The sequence below is a fragment of the Hypomesus nipponensis genome, chromosome 22 (genome assembly GCF_054491055.1).
Source record: "Hypomesus nipponensis isolate SF chromosome 22, ASM5449105v1, whole genome shotgun sequence".
NCBI lineage: Eukaryota > Metazoa > Chordata > Actinopteri > Osmeriformes > Osmeridae > Hypomesus > Hypomesus nipponensis.
In genome coordinates this window covers 16,135,997-16,150,104 of record NC_140382.1, presented here as the reverse complement: position 1 = coordinate 16,150,104, position 14,108 = coordinate 16,135,997, and the positions used below count along the sequence as shown (strand labels likewise).

The 14,108-nt window shown below is 44.9% G+C and overlaps 4 protein-coding genes across 6 annotated transcripts; 2 read left to right on the top strand and 2 right to left on the bottom strand.

Annotated features, from left to right (window-relative positions):
• Positions 1-312: 312 nt before the first annotated feature.
• LOC146236848 (pinopsin) lies at positions 313-2,662 on the top strand. Its single transcript, XM_084687045.1, has 7 exons — positions 313-358; positions 479-603; positions 988-1,177; positions 1,267-1,405; positions 1,620-1,784; positions 2,072-2,147; positions 2,235-2,662. Exons 1-7 carry the CDS (start codon positions 313-315, stop codon positions 2,442-2,444), a joined length of 951 nt encoding a protein of 316 aa, XP_084543171.1. The 3' UTR covers positions 2,445-2,662.
• Positions 2,527-3,802, bottom strand: tmem187 (transmembrane protein 187). Its single transcript, XM_084687173.1, has one exon. The coding sequence runs from the start codon at positions 3,710-3,712 to the stop codon at positions 2,906-2,908; it is 807 nt and encodes a 268-aa protein (XP_084543299.1). The 5' UTR covers positions 3,713-3,802; the 3' UTR covers positions 2,527-2,905.
• LOC146236846 (uncharacterized) lies at positions 3,271-9,643 on the top strand. Of its 3 annotated transcripts, none has more exons than XM_084687169.1 (7): positions 3,271-3,396; positions 4,608-5,893; positions 6,631-7,099; positions 7,527-7,620; positions 7,728-7,966; positions 8,091-8,188; positions 9,444-9,643. In XM_084687169.1, exons 2-7 carry the CDS (start codon positions 4,608-4,610, stop codon positions 9,499-9,501), a joined length of 2,244 nt encoding a protein of 747 aa, XP_084543295.1. In that variant the 5' UTR covers positions 3,271-3,396; the 3' UTR covers positions 9,502-9,643. The 3 variants fall into 3 exon arrangements, with proteins under 3 accessions (XP_084543295.1, XP_084543297.1, XP_084543296.1); XM_084687170.1 differs by lacking the exon at positions 3,271-3,396 and adding an exon at positions 4,304-4,444; XM_084687171.1 differs by lacking the exon at positions 9,444-9,643 and having other exon boundaries at positions 8,091-9,427.
• A 232-nt stretch (positions 9,644-9,875) lies between these two features.
• p2rx3b (purinergic receptor P2X, ligand-gated ion channel, 3b) lies at positions 9,876-13,177 on the bottom strand. Its single transcript, XM_084687172.1, has 11 exons — positions 12,952-13,177; positions 12,778-12,849; positions 12,528-12,597; positions 12,309-12,402; positions 12,052-12,129; positions 11,734-11,875; positions 11,098-11,234; positions 10,856-10,949; positions 10,635-10,700; positions 10,426-10,503; positions 9,876-10,335 (listed from the first exon to the last, which is right to left on the bottom strand). The coding sequence occupies exons 1-11, from the start codon at positions 13,093-13,095 to the stop codon at positions 10,207-10,209; spliced, it is 1,104 nt and encodes a 367-aa protein (XP_084543298.1). The 5' UTR covers positions 13,096-13,177; the 3' UTR covers positions 9,876-10,206.
• Between the last annotated feature and the right edge of the window lie 931 nt (positions 13,178-14,108).

The window sequence follows — 14,108 nt, the reverse complement described above, 5'->3', positions numbered from 1 at the left end:
TATATTTTTAATTGGTATGATAAACATGTTTTGACGTCAGTAGTTCAGTGCGTATTAGCCCTTCCTCTTTATCACTAGGCTACCTCTCCAAGCTTTTATGTGGGACACTGGTCTTATACACGTCGTAACTGTGGACTCAAACCACCAGTCTTGAAAGTAAGTCTCTGCTTATAATATTCAACCATGTTATAGGCTATATCTGTAAGGTTTACTACTGTAACAGTTTTACACACTGTTTATTCTCTCAAGCTGTCACTCATTTTCTAATGCTGTAGTATGATTTTGCACAGAATGTTCAGTGTGACGTGTACTATGATAAAAAGTGCTACTTGGGAGTGCTACTCTTCCTCGCTGAAGTGTAGATTTGTTTTACTTTTAATCACTAAGAATTTGGCTCCTCTCCATCTCCCGACCTTCTACTACTCCACATCTGCTCCAACCCCATCACCCCGTCACCCCACCCCCTTCTGCGTTTTAGTGAACAGCTCGGACCCAGAGAAACTGTGGACTCGAGTGGAACGGTCGGCGCTGGTGGTGGTGCTGGGCCTGGAGCTGGTGATGGGGGTGGTGGGGAACTGCACTGTGTTGCTGATCAAGATCATGGTAAGCACCTTCAAGGGGACACTTGAATTATTCTGTGGTGGTGAAGAATTTGATAGATTTCAGCCAACTGGAAAACGGTGAAGAAGTATAAGCTAATTTGCATCAGTATTTTAGTTTTAAGGGCAAAACAATCCAAATGAAAAGTGTGCACTTGTTTCCTTCAACATGGTGTAATGTTGTAATTTGCCAGGAAGGGGCAGTCTTTAACAAAATATCACAGATGTATGCTGCAAAAATCTACTTCCTCTGCTTGGTGCTTGCGGTGGCCTGGATAAGGAAACAGTACTCAATCAAATGTTAATCAGGATAAAATGTACATATACTCGGTGAATTCAATTCGTTCAGTTAACTCTTCATTTTTGTCTTTCTCTTACTGTCTTTTAGTGCAGGGGCCAGTTCCCTTGTAGATACTGGGTCCCATTCATCAGCCTGACACTGTCTGATTTAGGCTCCTCACTCCTCATAATCTCTGGCTCACTAGTGGCCATTCTGACCCTGGGTCAAAGGTCACCGTGGTGCGAGATGGTCAGCTTGCTGAAATTTGCCTTTATCACTTCCTCCATAGGCAGTATAGGTAGGGGCACATATGACACGCACGTACACACACATAAATACACACACCTTATCTCTCACTTACACCTTTTCTCTTCCTCTCTCTTTCAGCGGTCCTCTGTGTCCAGCGTGTCATAGGCTTGGCCTCTACAGTAAGGGGCATCTCCATTGCCATGGCGCTGGCCTGTCTCACTTCCTGGTTAACTGGAGTAGTGTTTGGGAGCATCCCTGTTATCTACGACTGGATCAGGTAGAGCAGCCTTTCTCAACCCTGGTCCTCAGACCCCCCTGGGTCGTTATCAAGCCTGATAATGACCCATTTCAATCAGGTGTGTTGGAAGAGGGAAACTTCTAAAACATGAAGGGCAGGGGGCCCGAGAACCAGGTTCGGGAACCACTGAGGTAGAGGTTAATCAACCAATCGATAAATCAATCAATCAGTAAGAACTAGAGGTCCCTCCCAGGTACGACCCAGCCGAGATGCTCTGTGCAGTGTTCTGGGAGAGCAGCTACTCGGACATGCTGGTCTACATCCTGTGTGCGTTTTCCGTCTGCATCTTCCTTCCTCTCACGCTGATGCTCCTCTGCTCTCTACTGACAGCTAGTGGCTGTGGGAGGAACTGCGACAGGTGAGCCACTTAGAGGGGATTGATCTAGCCTACAACTCTAGCCACTTTAAGAAGCCTTCCTATACCTATGAGGTGCCGTTTAGGAAATCATTCAGATTGTCCTTACACAAACATATATTGCCCCTATTGTATACCTCCCTTCTTTCTTTTCCCGATAACTGACTTGGCTGACGTGACTTTTCTATTCAACCTATCAAACTGACACATCTATGGAGAGGGAACAGGGAGATTAAGTTGTTTATTGTCGTTTGACTGTTACTCTTCTTCTCAAACGTCCTCATCTTTAGTGAAGACCTGTCCTCGGTCACTCCCCTGGTGGTGGCATCCTACCTTCTCTGCTACACTCCCTTCGCTATGTCCGAGGTGAGACGCACACACCCACACACACACACACAAACACGCACGTTTGCATGACCTTTGTGTGACCCCTCTCTTTTACTCCCTGCCAAGCTGATTCTCCTGGGTAGGTTTGACCTTTCCCCAGCCCCTGATTGGCTGAGGACAGTGTCATCGGTGATGTCATACATGGACTGTGGATTGAATCCTCTCATCTATTTTACCAATCAGAACTTCAGGGAAGCAGGTCTAGCCCTGCTGTGGACCCATAAAAAGTCATTCTCTGACCCAGTTCTGACCAGCATTGCAGGCTTGGATCTCTAGGCCCTGCCATACAACAGTACTGTGAGAGTTATGACCCAATGGATTCAAATAGGAGAATTAAAGTAGCGTAAAACACAGCAAGTTCATAGAAAGCAATGGTTTAATGTTGTTTAATTTCAGTATAGCACCATATAGGATAAACCCACAATATTCCATAACCAAGCATGGGTTTGAAACAATTATTAACATCTGTTAATCAATAAAGATTGAAATGCAAACTTGTTTTATTTGATTGAAACGAGCAGTAATTTATATTTTCATCGTTTCGTGAGATTATTCATTAATGAATTTGCTAATTAAATCACCTGCCGCACTACCTTAACCGCAAGGCTACTTGTCCAGCTGTTACAACAAACAAGACAGTTGTGCATTATATTAAGCAAACTTCTGTTGTACAACGATCTACAGGGAAACTTTAAATTTACAATCGCAGATTGGCAAGATCCTTCTGCCCTGGTAATTCAGTTACTTTTAGATGTCCGTTTCCGCGCTGCTGACCGTGCCAGGTGTGTGAGAAAGCAGAAGCTATAGTGGAACTGTAAAATGTCACACACTTTCGACCAGAAGTGCCCCGTCAGGTGTTGGAACGGTCGGTATTGCGCTAGGGTGTGATCCAACAGCTTGAGAATCACGAACCCAAAACAAGACAGTGAGGCAAGACCCAGGTACCACCGGGATAGTGAGTCTCCGTATTTGAGATGGACACTGGCGCCTTTGTAAAGGGCAAATGCGACATGGCACGCGAGCGCCACCTCAAATCCCAAATCGTGCGCTAACGCGAAGGCATAGCTGAAGATGGAGCAAAGTTCGACAGTTGCCGCGATGCGTGGCCGCCAACCGTGCTCTATGAAATGGCACCACACAGGTACCCACGCGAAAATCGGTAGAGTGAACCATTGATCCAACACGGCGGGTACACGGCCCAGCGTCGCTAGGCGGACCCACTGGACAGGTGCGTAAAAAATGGCCATGAAAGCGAAGACGTCTTTGACATATAGCGAAGCATCGGTGTCACCTTTGTCCTTTGTCCGTTGAAATAGCCAGTACAATCCCATGTAAATATATCCCACGTTTATCAGAGAGTTGAAAGGCATTGCCAAGAAACTAGGCAAGAAGTCAACCGTTTTTTCTGCGTAGTGATCATAGGATATGTCCACTAGAACGCGGTCGAATACACCAATGTTCACTACAGCTACACAAACCAAGAAAGGAACCAACACACAGAACAACGCAGACTTCATTACGAATATGAAAAAACGTTTAGACATTGAGGTGGAGCATTGGTGTAACCATAGGGTCTAACATGAAAAACTTCACTAGTTGCTCGGTAGTCGAACTTTCCCGTTTGTTGATATTCCGGAGTGAGAGCCACATGGTGCAGAGTTAAACCTCTGATTGGACAAGAATGTGTCTACGATTTAGGGTCGTGTGCGCGCGCGCGCCCGCGTCTCTGTGTGTGAGAGGTTACAGTATAAGCGCTTGTGCTTCTCTCTCTCTTCCTCCCCCCATTTTTCTCTGTGTCCGAAAACTTTCCAGTTTGTCTAGTTTTTTCCCAGACATCTGACAGCATAGCTGAGCTATGCCGATAATACACATTATATCCTCATACCTTCTCTTCTACTTACAGGAAGTCAAATCTATTCTACCAACAGCAAATAAAATACAATCTCCGGATTGTTTTGTAAAGTTTACTTTGTTGCTGATGATGATGTTATAAATGCATTCTATTTGAGTTTCATGTTTGTCTGTGTATCATTTTGACCAGAAATGAGGAAGAGCAAGTTCTGGTAGTGAGTCATGGTGGATTTTGGAGCATGATGAAAGTATCTGAGGGAGGGAGGGAGGGAGAGAGGAGGAAGAAAAGTGCAAGCTATGTTCGAGGTGAAAGACAGAGAGGAGAAGAGCTTGTTGTTGGACGTAGTTTGAAAAGATGAAAGGAAGCGGTCTTAGGTTGAAGATTAAATGAAAGAAAGGAGAGAAGGAGGAGGGAATGACGAATCGTAAGAATAAGATCTAAGTTTACTAATCAGATTTGTAACTATAATTGATGATAGGATATGATTTGTATGTACAATTGATGCAAGCTTTCATATCCAACAATGTTTTATCTCTCTTTGCCTTTCTTATCACTGCGCCTCTTACTCTCTATTTCTCTCTCTCCAGATGTCTCTTTTAGAGGTCAAGTCCTTGCCGCAAGACCTCAGCACTGAGGACACAGACCAAGACACACACACAGACATACACACCAACACAGACACGCACACTGACACACACTCCAACACGCACTCCGACACAGACATTTACACCGAGTCAAACATAAACATAGACACACTCTCCTGCATGCAAACAGACACACACCTGAACCCACATCCAAACACTTGCACAAACAACACACAACCAGAGATGCAACCACACACTTGTCAGAGCTCACACACCCAACAATGTCTCACAGACACTGCTGCCGCTGGTGGACATGCGAGTGTGCACAGCCAAGAAACAGAGGCTGTTATATTCGAAGCAATTTGCATTCAAACAAACGATAATGATGATGATGAAGAAGGTCATCGACTCAAGGATGCAGCTGGAGATTCAGGAAGTCCTGATCCAGCACAAAAGCCTGTTGTCTCTGAGGACTCTAGTTCTTCACCTGTTGTGATTCCCAGATGGAACAGGAAACCAATTTCTCCTGTTCCTCCTGGCCTGAAACATCCATGCATCCCTCCCCTCGTCCCCCCCAAAAGAAGGCCCAAGCCTCCAACCCTTCTCCCCAAGCAACATGCTCCTGTGCTGGAAGGAGACACAGAAGAAAGTCCAGGCTTAAGCCTGGGGCCTCCAGGACCTGAAGGTCAGTCTTTGTTAGCAGAGGATACATCTGCCATCTATGCAACCGTCATCCATAAGTCTCAACAGACGGCTCCCCGCCCCCAGCCCTGCCCCCCGCTAGGATGTGCCCCTCAGGAGAAGCAAGGGGGTTATTTTCGGGGAACTGGGTGCATCCCAATACAGGAACCTCCCCAACTGATGGAACAGGAGATGGAGGGAGTCTACAGAGCTCAAGAGATGGATGGGGTGGATGTCTCAGGGGAGGCTACAATGACACCGCCCTTCATCCCCAAACCTCCTCATAGGAACAGACCTAACCCCATGCTCCAGGAACCAGTGGTGGAGACCCAGGAAGGTCCAGACATGGAGACCTGTTCTGGGTCTGTCGTAGAAGCCAGGTGCTCCCTCCAAGCCCTCCATCTGGCTCATCCAGGGGCGGAGTCTGTAGAACAACCCACAGAGATGTTGTCCGCTTCAGGGGACCAGGGTTCTGGAACCCTCATAGCTCTCAGGCAGATGGAAGAGGAGGAGGACAAAGAGAGGAAGAGTGCCAAGGAATCTGACCTGTCACCAGTGGGTGAGCTAGAGGAGGAAAGGGGTCAAGGACAAGCTGTGTGCCACCGAGGGTGAGAGACATTTTACATTGTGTTCCGTTCTACAGACTGTGTTCTGATATGCAAAAAATAAATTGAATTAAAGAGAGCGAAATGTTGAGAGAAGGAGTAAGAGGGAGGGAGAGAAGGACAGGTAGAAATGGTGTGGGTGGAGTTGGGTATGGTGTTGAGGGTTCTGGTGAGTTTCCATTCTTTGTATAAATTGATCTCATCAGCAGTCTTTCCTTCTTCCTCCTCTTCTTTAAGTCATTACCACACCCCTATGCCACCATCCAAGCAGGATGTCCTTATGTTTTTGTTATCGTTATGGAGTAGTTTTACAAATAATATTATTTAATGGAAGTAATGTTGCATTTTGTTTAGTGCTTAGGTGTCAGATGCCTGTCTGACCATCCAATGTCAGATTTCTGTATTAAAGAAAAAAAGAACAATCCCAATGGCCAAAATTGATATCTTGGTCACCAAATTCTTGTCCACACGAGGGCACATATGTACATCTTTGTCTCTTACTTAGCTAAGAATAGGATGCTTGTTTTCTGGCCACCATTCAACTGTCAAATGTCTCTAAAGATAATGGCCGGGTTTCCCAGATTCGTTAAGAAGCTCTTAGCGTTAAGAGCTTCTTAACGAATCGGGGAAACCCGGCCAATAGCAACAACCGTAGATGTGAAGGAGGCTCCTGTTCAGTACTAAAACACCTGCTCTTGGAAGATTGAACCCTGTGTTAAAACCAACCCTCTGACTCTTAGTTCCCTCAGCTCCTTAAGCTCATTCAGGCTGTTCTACAACCACACCAGCCTGGTTGAAGAAATCTTCACTGGAGATGAGTGGTCAACCTACCTGTTTGTCAACAACAACCCCTCCCCCTCCCAATTTATCGGCCAATCAAAGGTGGAGACACAACCTCTATGTGGCGTTGACCAACCACAGTCTGTACCAGTGCCACCCCTGATCATATCTGACCACTCAGATGAGGGTACCCATAGCAGCACTATGGCCCTGCCAGATTACGAGATAATGCGCCACTATGAAGAGCGCGCGCTGGTGGACAAGCAACGGGATGCTGCACAAGAGAAATTAAACAACGAGTGGAGAGGCAGGGACATTGGAATCATACCAAAGGCTGTGCTGGCCAAAGGTGCTAAACAGCATAAGGGCCCTGTAACCAAGCTCAAGACTGAGGACATCTATGACAACATAGACCTGTCCTGTGTGAAGGTTTGTTGCTCTTAGATGCGTGAATTTTAAATATTTCCAACGGTCCACACGGCGTAAGTTATTTTTCCGAAACGGTAGCTAGCTAGCTTTAGTTAGCTTCCGGGATAAGTTACCTAGCATAATACTCAAAGCAATGCTACTGCGATGCTAGTGTCACTTGTTAGCCTTGTCATTAGTACATTTTGAAGCCATACTAAAGCGTTTGTCACATTTTTGTCCATTGTAAAATATTCAATTGGAATGTTCAAATCACTTATGTGATGTTACGCTGTGGGACCCGCATTCGAACGATCACATTATGTGTGACGCTACTCTTGGGTTAATTGTGGGTATTGGAGAAATGTCACATGGTGTCCGGGTATTTATACATAACATAAGCTTTTTTGTTTCTCTCCATTCTCTCTTTCTCCCTCTCCCCTCTTCTCAGTCTCTTGGGGTTCTGGATAGCTCCCCCCAGAAACACAGAATCTACCTGAGCAAGAAAAGGAAGAGCCGACGCCCACGAAAAAAGCTCAGAGGAGGTGAAACTGTGGAAACACAGACACTGTTGTTTCCATTTGACGCCAGAAAAAACTCTTCTCTCGATCTGTTTTCTCTCTAATCATCTCTCACTCTTTCGCTCTTCCAGACATCTTCAAGATACCACGATTTGGCATATTCAAATCCGCTGCCCATCCCTCTGTCATCCCATCATCACCTCCAGTTTCCTCCTCCCCCGCTCCCTCTTCCTCTTCCCTCTCTCCATCCCTCTCTGCCTACTCCCCTTCTTCTCCCTCTAATGATTTCTTCTCCTCCTCAATTTTCTACCCTGCTCCTTCATCTCCTCTCTCTCCTTTTTCCAACGACAAGGTGGGGTCGCAGTCGAAGGTGAGTCTCACAGTTAAAGACCCTATTTGAATGTGGAATTTTACCAGGATGTTCATTTACTTCAATACATTTCTTATGTCTTCCTTAGTATCTATTTATTTTTCTCTTTCATTTCCACTCCCAGACAGGAGAGGACGGTACCAAATATGGGGTTTCCAGTCCCAGATCTTTGGCTAAGTTCATGAGCAATTTGAAAGAGAAAGCAAGGAGGAAGAACAAGCAGTGAGGAGAGACCTATGGAGCACACACACAGAGCTATGCAGGCACATCTACACACTAGCAAACACTTACACAAACCCACAAACACGTACTATAACAGTCATAAATATGATGGACAAAAGAGGGAAGTTCATGTCTGTGAACTTGTCCTCCCTCGAAAGTGATGAAATTGTACAAGGGTAATTTCTGCTCATCTTGTTCCATACATTTAACACATTAAAGGACATGTTTCACATTAATGAAAAGCATGATGGTGATAATATGTGTAACGTTGAAGTTCACACCAGTATCTTGGAATGGTGCAAGGGTTAGAGAAAGAGGGAGGCGACTATAGAGGATTACAGAGGCCAAAACTAAATAAATAATTGAATGGTTAAATACTTGAATAAATAAATAATTGAATGGCTAAATACTTGAAAAAATAAATAATTATATAATAAAATGGGAAGCTAAATATATGAATGTTACATGTAAATATATGAATGTTACCCCATGACAGCCATTTTGAGAGGGATGGGTATTAGCAGCAGACTGAAATGCCATTTCACATCCTCTCCAGTTCACAGAGTGATGGATGTGGCTGTTTGTGTTTTCTTTGTATTATTTTAAGATAAGAAGATTAAAATTAGAGGATAACATGGGTATAACTTTCCACCTTGCCCAGGGGCAGAAAAATAAGATTCTTTTTTTTTATCAAGAAATCCACAGCGCTGGCTGAATGACCTCTCTACCATACTTTATTTTAGACCGTCACTTAAGGATTGTTGTGTCGAGAGTCATGTATTTGACCTCCAAGAATGATGCACGCTAAGTTGCTTTTGCTGTAGGCTAGTTGCCAGACAACACCTTAATGTGCCTGGCTGTAAGGAAACTCCTTAACATATATTGTTAGACCAAAGAGAGACTCTGTGAGATCTAGAGGACGAAATATGAACTTTCCAGGAAAACGGTTCACACAAACACACGCATTCTCACACGCACACAAACACGCACACGCTGACAGAGGTGGCTCCCTTTCCCAAATCAGTCAGTTTTGACATTCCTCAACACACACATACACACATTCACCTGCATCTCCTTTGCCTGATTAGACGTTTCAGTCTATGTAATTATACCAGTTTAGCCTGTTTCTTCACTGCGATGTCTTGTTAGTTATTCTTCACCTGCAACACCGAGCGTTACTTATGATCTAGATTTGTGTACCAAACCTTTGTTTTTTGTCTCAACCATTTTCCTGCTCTTCCCTTTGGATTCTTAGAAACCGAGATAACGACCTCATGCCTGACAGCCGCACCTCCTCTGAGCCTAGCCTCTGATATCCCTGTCAGCCCCTGTTCAACCCAAGCCTGTGACCCGACTCTCCTTTGGATTTGCCTGCCTTGGTCTGTTTGCCTGTTGACGACCTGTGCCTGCTTGACTACTCTATACTACCATCAAAAGCCCGCACTTGGATCGCTACTACTACTCTGAGTCCAATCATTACACACACACTTCTTCCTGGCATAGGCAATCAGTCATAGGCCTGGCTCCACCAACACCACTTCCTCAGGAGACGGGAAAATGCCTCTCTGCTTTTAGCGAACATACTAATGAATTGAAAATGTGTTTTGCAAATGAAATATGGATCAGCTTTGTCAGGAGCTGCAATGATTTTTGTGTAATGCATTCGTCGTGTTTAATGTTAGTCAAATGTTTGTTTATTTGTATTAATTATATTGACAGGCACATAAAAAATCAGACTATACTGTAGATGTTGAGACTGTGGTTGCATGCAAAAAATAAAATGTCACTCAAATTATTTATAAATTACATTTTGGCAGGCAAAAATGCAACTTTATCAATATTATATGTAAATATATGTTAGCTGTTTTCTCCACTACTGAATGCCCGCCTCTCACACTGAGGCTCTCCGTCCCATTGGCTGTGTGGTCCCACCCATTACACTGAAGGTCTCCATCCCATTGGCTGTGTGGTCCCGCCCATCACACTGAAACTCTCCGTCCCATTGGCGTGTGACCCCATCAGCTGTATTGTGCAATAGAGAAGGCTCCTGAGTCGCTGGACTGCCTCTCTTCGTGCCTGATTGACAGCTGGCTGCGGTACAACCCATTGCTATGGGAAACGGAGGACTCCATTGGCGTGTCTGAAACCTGGATGGACAGAGAGAGAAAGAGAGTCTCCAGGTGAACTGTACTTACCACAGCCTGTGTCGGCCATATTAAGAATGAAGGAGACGTTACCTCCTCAAACTTCTTGGCCTTGTACTGCTCCGCCCCTTTCAAGAAGTTGAGGAGTATGATGTCACACAGCACCGTGCCCTGGAACCAATCAGAGACAACAGAGAAAACATGACATATGGTCGAGTTAAGATGAGGAGAGAAGGGGACAGAAGATGAAGGATGAGATAAAAGAGGGAGAGAGAGTGATTGGAATGAAAGAGAGATCTCACCACTCCTACAGAGGTGAATGCTGCAACCATGTTAATCAGAGTAGGGATCATGTTAAACTTTCCTGCCTGGAGACAAGCACAGTGTTATTAAAAAGCACACACTTAAACATCGACACACACACACAGACAAATGCACTCACATGCACACATACATATGCACACATACTGTATATGCAAACAAAGGCACAAACACATACATGCAGGAACACACATAAACTCACATTTCCGTTGACCAGTACATCAAACCTGATGGCGTAGGCCTTCACCAGGGTTCTGTAGTCAGTACCATTGTCCATCTTAAAGTACTTGGCAAACCTTCAGGGACACAATACGAGTGAGCTAGTGGTACTAATTGTATTTTAGTTTGTGTGGGTGTTGGTAGAGGGCCTAAGTGTGTGTTTTTCTTTGTGTGTGTGATTACTGGCAGTGGTGAAGGAAGGGGAGATCAGAGGTCATTAGCTACCTGAAGTTGTAACCGGGGGACACGCTGTTCTTCTCTGACATGGCGTCCAATCGGGTGAAGGAGTAGGAGGGGCTACACTCATCCTCGGACCTATCGAGATCGCATATCCAGCCGATCTTTATGCCAATCACTCCTCCCTGAGAGACGACAAGAAAAACCAAGATATATATACAGAGAGAGAGAGAGAGAGAGAGAAAGAGAGAGAGACAGAGAGAGAGAGAGAGAGAGAGAGAGAGAGAGAGAGAGAGAGAGAGAGAGAGAGAGAGAGAGAGAGAGAGAGAAAAAAAATATATATATAGAGAGAGAACGAAAACAATGAAAATCTATAAAACTCTAGCAAGTTTGGGACTGAGGGAGGAGGCTTTGTGTAGCCTATGCGCTAGCTTCAGGGTCGGACTGGAACTGAAAAACGTCTTTGAAACGCAGACCACCCACAAGCAGTGCATTGCAAGCAGGACATCTCCCGATTCTCCCGATGGCCAGTCTGACCATGGCTAGCATTGTAACCAAAGTAACGGGTGGAGGGATACTATGAGGTTTGAGAGAGGTGGGGGGGGGTGATGGATGAAAGCAAATAGAGTAGAGGGATAAGGTAATGGAGGGGTGGCTGGAGTGAGGGAAGGAGGGCCTTGTTACCTTGTGGGCCAACGTGGTGAAGTTCTGGTGTGCATACCGCACCACGTCTCCTACCCTGAAGATAGGGCAGTAGGTGTTGTTGACCATGTCAAAGTTACACGTCTTTATATACGCGTTTGTGATGCTGGGGAGGAAGTTCCCTCTGAGATAGAGATGGAGGGAGGGAGTCGAGGAGACAAAGGGAGAGAGAGAAGGCGGGGAGGGATGGAGAGTGGGAGAGAAAGATAGTTGGGTGGTAGGAGAGAGGAAGAGAAACAGAAACAGTTGAAACAAGTGCATGTTTTTTTTAATATCCTCTTCATCATCAATGATACTGACTTAGTGAAGTTGAAAAGAGGGAAACGAATGCTGTTCTTGATGAAGATGGTGAAGTTTTCCACCTCCATCATAGGGTGCCTGCACACACACACACACACAGAACAGAGGGATGGAACGTGGTGAGAAAAGAAGATCGGAAATGTATCCTGCCCAGACTAAGAAGACAACATGGAGAAGGTAAAGAGAAACAAGGTAACAAACAGCAGGTAACAAGCAGCAGGTAACAAACAGCAGGTAACAAACAGCAGGTAACCTACGTCTTGATGTAGTCTATCTCGGCGGGGCACCAGCCTCTGATCTCACAGGTGTTCAGGGTGTCATTAAAACGAACACACCTGCCCGTGGGTAGACCTGTGGTTGGGGGGCGCAAGGGAGATTTGAAACAACAATAAACGCCACCAACAACAATCATTTTAAGTGACTAGATTGTCTTTCCGATCCGTGTGTGTGTTTGTGTGTTTGGGGGACGGTCTTACCGTTCCCTGCTGGTCTGTTGAGGAACTTAGTACAGTTGTTGTCATGAGTACACTTATACTTCATTTCGCTCTAGTTGATACAAACACACACAAAATACAGAAGTAATACAAATCAGAAAGCAGCAAAGACTACTACCTGAATGGAATTGCTATAGTTGTCGAGGTGTGTGTGATGTGTGTGTGTATATGTGTGTGTGTATATGTGTCTGTGATGAGTGTGTGTGTTGGATGAGTGTGTGATAACCCTCACCTCAGGACAGTAACCCTGAACTTGATTCTCTGTTGTGATCAGCTTAGTGATGACGCAGAACACTGAGGCACCCTGATACACACACACACACACATACACACAAAAACAAATGAGAATATACTGCCAGCACACAATAGCTATATGTAAGACACACGCACGCACATAGCAGGGTACCTGGGTAGGAGTGACGTAGTCAGCAACATCCATAACCTTGTTGTTGTAAACACCAAAGCCTTTGACCTTTGTCATTACTGATGACTCTATAGCAGTATCCCTGACCTGGTATGCCTTCTCATGGACAAACACCCATCTGTACATACAAACACACACACAAACACACAGAAACACATACACACACGGATGAACAGAAATACGTCAGAAAAACATGGACACACGGACACACACACAGCCACAAACACAAATGGATAGAAATACAAGTCAGAAAGACACACACACCCAGCACATACATATCCATTCACGGCCGCCACACACTCCCAAAGATAGACAACACAACACATGTGAATACACACACATGACCCCACCTCACACATACACACACATAACAAGCACACAGGTACAGACCCGATAAAGTAGGTGATGATAAGAAGTTGGACCACCCTGTTGATGATGCCGATGGTCCAGCTCTTCACCACCACTGACTTGGTGGTCTCATAGGTGAAGAAATCTGTTATACACGTCCACATTCTGTGTGTGTGTGTGTGAGTGTGTGTGTGTTGTTATTTGCCCCAGTAACCAACCAGGTCCTACCAGCAATCCCAACAATCTAGATATTCCAAATTTAGCTTCTTCTATTAAATCTCTTATTTGGCTTCAAAGGGTTTACAATTGTCCTTCCAAAAATATGGACCTGTTGGTCCAAAAATCCTCTCTAGTATTGGTTATAATCGTTTTTATTTATTTATCGATCTACAGCACAGCTTGATAAAACCTTCTTTGCATCCAACTCTTCTTCGCACTCTTCTTCTCACTCTCTCCTCCACTTTCTATCTCCTATTCAATTGTTCAGATGACATTCTAGAAAACTCCTCCTCTTTCACCCCTCCTCTCTATCCCTAATGTACCCCCCCACACACACAGACACACACAAAACCACATGCTTGCAGACTTATGCACACACACACACACACACATACCACTAAACCACATGTAGATTAATGCTGCTGTGTTCTGATTTGAACTGAACTTTAATTGCTATACATGCAGATATTGTGGCACTGTAGGCCTATACAATAAATCTATCTCTCTTCCCCTCTCTCTCTCTCTCTCTATCTCTATCTCTCTGTCTCTCTCTCTCTCTCTCTCTGTCTCTT

Bases quoted from the DNA above. Each gene is read 5' to 3' on its own strand.
- LOC146236848 (XM_084687045.1), top strand. From the start codon at position 313: ATGATAAAAAGTGCTACTTGGGAGTGCTACTCTTCCTCGCTGAAGT. The intron at 604-987 runs GTAAGCACCTTC...ACTGTCTTTTAG, and splicing joins TGTTGCTGATCAAGATCATG to TGCAGGGGCCAGTTCCCTTG. The intron at 2,148-2,234 runs GTGAGACGCACA...CTCCCTGCCAAG, and splicing joins CTCCCTTCGCTATGTCCGAG to CTGATTCTCCTGGGTAGGTT.
- tmem187 (XM_084687173.1), bottom strand. From the start codon at position 3,712: ATGTCTAAACGTTTTTTCATATTCGTAATGAAGTCTGCGTTGTTCTGT.
- LOC146236846 (XM_084687169.1), top strand. From the start codon at position 4,608: ATGTCTCTTTTAGAGGTCAAGTCCTTGCCGCAAGACCTCAGCACTGAG. The intron at 7,100-7,526 runs GTTTGTTGCTCT...CCCTCTTCTCAG, and splicing joins TAGACCTGTCCTGTGTGAAG to TCTCTTGGGGTTCTGGATAG. The intron at 7,621-7,727 runs GTGAAACTGTGG...TCGCTCTTCCAG, and splicing joins ACGAAAAAAGCTCAGAGGAG to ACATCTTCAAGATACCACGA.
- p2rx3b (XM_084687172.1), bottom strand. From the start codon at position 13,095: ATGTACAGATGGGTGTTTGTCCATGAGAAGGCATACCAGGTCAGGGAT. The intron at 12,850-12,951 runs GTACCCTGCTAT...TGTGTGTATCAG, and splicing joins ACTACGTCACTCCTACCCAG to GGTGCCTCAGTGTTCTGCGT. The intron at 10,950-11,097 runs GTAGCTAATGAC...GTGTCCCTGAAG, and splicing joins TCCCCCGGTTACAACTTCAG to GTTTGCCAAGTACTTTAAGA.